At 37.7% G+C, this 3327-nt stretch overlaps 1 protein-coding gene across 1 annotated transcript; it reads left to right on the plus strand.

Moving 5' to 3' along the window:
- Positions 1-320: 320 nt before the first annotated feature.
- On the plus strand, positions 321-2417 carry LOC107934163 (LRR receptor-like serine/threonine-protein kinase EFR). Its single transcript, XM_016866528.2, has 2 exons — positions 321-1632; positions 1977-2417. The coding sequence occupies exons 1-2, from the start codon at positions 491-493 to the stop codon at positions 2032-2034; spliced, it is 1200 nt and encodes a 399-aa protein (XP_016722017.1). The 5' UTR covers positions 321-490; the 3' UTR covers positions 2035-2417.
- Positions 2418-3327: the final 910 nt, after the last annotated feature.

Raw genomic sequence — 3327 nt, forward strand, 5'->3', positions numbered from 1 at the left:
TTTAAAAAAGTTCTTACATTTTTACCAAACGACTAACCTTTCATTTTACAACGCATTTTTTTTTAATTTAAACAAAAGGGCTAATTGACCAAATATCCTCAATTTATCATCAAAATTCTAAATTGATCCTAAATAAGGGAAAGTATATAACTTTCGATTGGTGCAAGTGGTGTGAGTAGAGAAGGCTATACAACAATAATTCTAACAGCCTGGTCACTTAAATGAAAATTTTTAAATAATTAAGTCATTATTTTAAAACTTTTTAAAATTAAGTAATTAAAATATAAACTTACTAATAATTAATGACTTTGGTGTAATTTACCCTTATTTTTCTTTAGTGGTGTCCAACCATTACATATTTTTTTCAAAGCACTACCATCCAAAAAAAACCCTTGATTGAAACTCCTTTAAAGTTTGCATCATACTCCATTGATGACATTCACAAGCTTTAAAAAAAACCCTACAAAATAGAGCAAATTTCATTGAAAAAATGTTCAATCTTGTTCATTTTCTTGTTTTTGTTCTTCATCATCTTCTTCAAGCTCAAGCCTTAACATTACCACAAGATATTTCAGCTTTAAAAGCCTTTAAATCCTCGATCAAACAAAGCTCAATCCCATCATGGTCTTGCCTAGCTTCATGGGACTTTTCCGACGACCCTTGCGCCGTCCCCCACCGTACTCGCTTTATTTGTGGCGTTTCTTGCTCGCCGGACGCCACTCGTATCACCCAAATCACGCTTGATCCTATTGGTTACTCGGGTCAACTCACCCCACTCATTTCACAACTCACCCAACTCACCACACTCGATCTCTCTGATAACTATTTCTTCGGTCGTATACCTTCTTCCATTTCTTCTCTACGTAATCTCCAGACTCTGATTCTAACATCCAACTCGTTTTCCGGCTCGATTCCTGACTCAGTCACGGCTCTCAAATCGCTTGAAACATTAGACCTTTCTCATAATGCTCTTTCCGGGAAATTACCGAAATCACTTAACTCACTTACGAGTTTAAAGAGGCTCGACCTGAGTTACAACAAACTCACTGGATTTCTACCGAAACTGCCGTCTAACTTATTGGAACTTGCTTTAAAAGCAAATTCTTTATCTGGGTATGTCTCGAAATCAACTTTCGACGGGTTAACTCGGTTAGAAGTCGTTGAACTCAGTGCCAACTCGTTTTCCGGTACCCTGGGAGCATGGTTCTTCCTCTTACCGTCGTTACAACAAGTTGATTTAGCCAACAACAGCTTTACACATGTCGAGATCTTGAAGCCCGCCGGTGGTAACAGCGACCTCGTCGCTATTAACCTTGGGTTCAACAAGATCGGAGGGAACCTCCCGGTGAACTTCGCCGACTATCCGATTTTGTCTTCCCTGTCCTTGCGTTATAATCGATTACGTGGCGCCATCCCATTGGGTTACAGCAAGAAAAAGTCTTTGAGGCGATTATTTTTGGATGGGAATTTCTTGATCGGAATACCACCGGCAGAGTTTTTCGCCGGCGATACCGAGGTTACAGGAAGTTTGGGCGATAATTGTCTATGGGGATGTCCGGCGAATTCTCAGCTGTGCTCGCCGCGGCAAAAATCGTACGCAATTTGCAAGCGAGCTTATAGTGGGAAACCAAGGTCTTAAGAGTCAAATTTTAGTCAGCGTTTTTTATTTTTTTAAATAATAATAATATAGTTAAAGAATTTGTGCAATAATTAAATAATTAATATGTGTAAATATAGTTTAATGGATTTGTTTTTTCTTTAAATAATGATTAGTGGTGTCAGCTTTGCTGGTACTTTGATGTTCATCCCTTCATTCTCAAGTTTGGTTGATTTTCCATGTGTTTTTTTCGAAAATAAAAGTTTTTTTATTTATTTATCAAAGTTTATTTTTAGTTATGGTTGAGTGGAGTAAAATTTACGTATGATATAATAAATATATGTTTTTTTGTTTTTTTTTCATATGATTTTTATTAAAGGAAAAAAATAGAGGTACAACAAAACACAGCATGTAATGCTTCCGGAGGGAGACTATGAGGTGGCAACACAAAAATGGAATCCCACAAGTCACCATGCAGCCAGATGGGAGTCGACATTGGAGAAGGGATCCATGGCCAACGAATGGCTTCAACCACCAATCCTGTAGGCTGGTACAACAAAACACGAGCTCCGTCTAGCGAAGGACCATGGTGAATGTGATAGATAGCACTCAGAGATAAAGGCTATAGGGGAGAAGAAAGAGGGTTAGGCCCAAAGTCAGGAGCGATCGGAAAAAGGCTTCTAGATCACTGATAGAAGAAGGTCAATGAACGAGAGGGGCACGGTTCAGACTTCATTTTGTACAAATAAAAGAAAAGGAGGAAGGAAAAAAGATCGGACAATGGCCGACACAAGGTTGATCGTGCCAACAATCACAATGGAAATGGGGAAAGCGAGGCTTCAGAGAGAGAGGAAAAAAAAAAAGAAATTGTAAGGTGCATTGTTGTATTTCTACATAAGAGTGAAACAAAAAAATAAATAAATAAGGGACCAAAAATGAATAAAAATTAAGAGAGAATAAAGTGTAATTTTATCATTATTTTAATTTGTGATTTCATAAAAGTTGAAGAAATTATATAAATAATTTTTTTTTAGATGAGAGGTTAGAGAACATTGTTAGAAAGAAGAATACAAATTTTAAAAGAATTAATTTTTATAAATCATAAAACGAACAAAAATACGAATGCTTAAAAATAAATACTCTAACCCTAAATATATATATATTTGAACAAAAATATAAAATGCATCCATAAATATATATACATTTTCTCTTCTATAGTTGCCATCCATATAGAAATCTTTTTCCATCATGCGAATGGTCGTCCGACCTCTAAGTTAGTGTCGCTCACCCCTTCCTGCCCTCCATAATGTTCTCCATTTGCTCTTCATTGTCCTTTGTTTTCACTTGTCCAGCCTTTGGGGGTTGTCGGATCTTATCTTTTTGTCACCAATGAGTCAGACAATTTGTTGGGGGTTGGAGGGGGGGGGGGAAGAAGGTTCTTGCTAGCTCTGTTTTGGTTGGAACAAGGCTCGAAGGATGGTTACCCCGTCGGCCTTTAGGTTTTATTTTGTCTCGGGGCATCTTTGACACCATCTCCTCATCATGTGAGTAAAGATAACCTAGAAGCCCCTTTTTTGTGCTTTGGTCGAGGATTCAGCCGTAGGTCGAGCAACCATTTAGGGTTTCCTTTTTTATGTTATATCGTCTTCTATTTTGTTGCCAATCAGAGAAGGTCCATGGCTTGTGCGACTGTTGCTTCTACTTGTGGACGCGATTCTCCCCTCTTGTAT

The sequence above is a fragment of the Gossypium hirsutum genome, chromosome A01, assembly GCF_007990345.1.
Source record: "Gossypium hirsutum isolate 1008001.06 chromosome A01, Gossypium_hirsutum_v2.1, whole genome shotgun sequence".
Lineage (NCBI taxonomy): Eukaryota > Viridiplantae > Streptophyta > Magnoliopsida > Malvales > Malvaceae > Gossypium > Gossypium hirsutum.

Coding starts and splice junctions, on each gene's coding strand:
- LOC107934163 (XM_016866528.2), top strand. CDS start 491: ATGTTCAATCTTGTTCATTTTCTTGTTTTTGTTCTTCATCATCTTCTT. Junction 1,633..1,976: donor GCTTATAGTGGGAAACCAAG/GTCTTAAGAGTC, acceptor TTTTTATTAAAG/GAAAAAAATAGAGGTACAAC.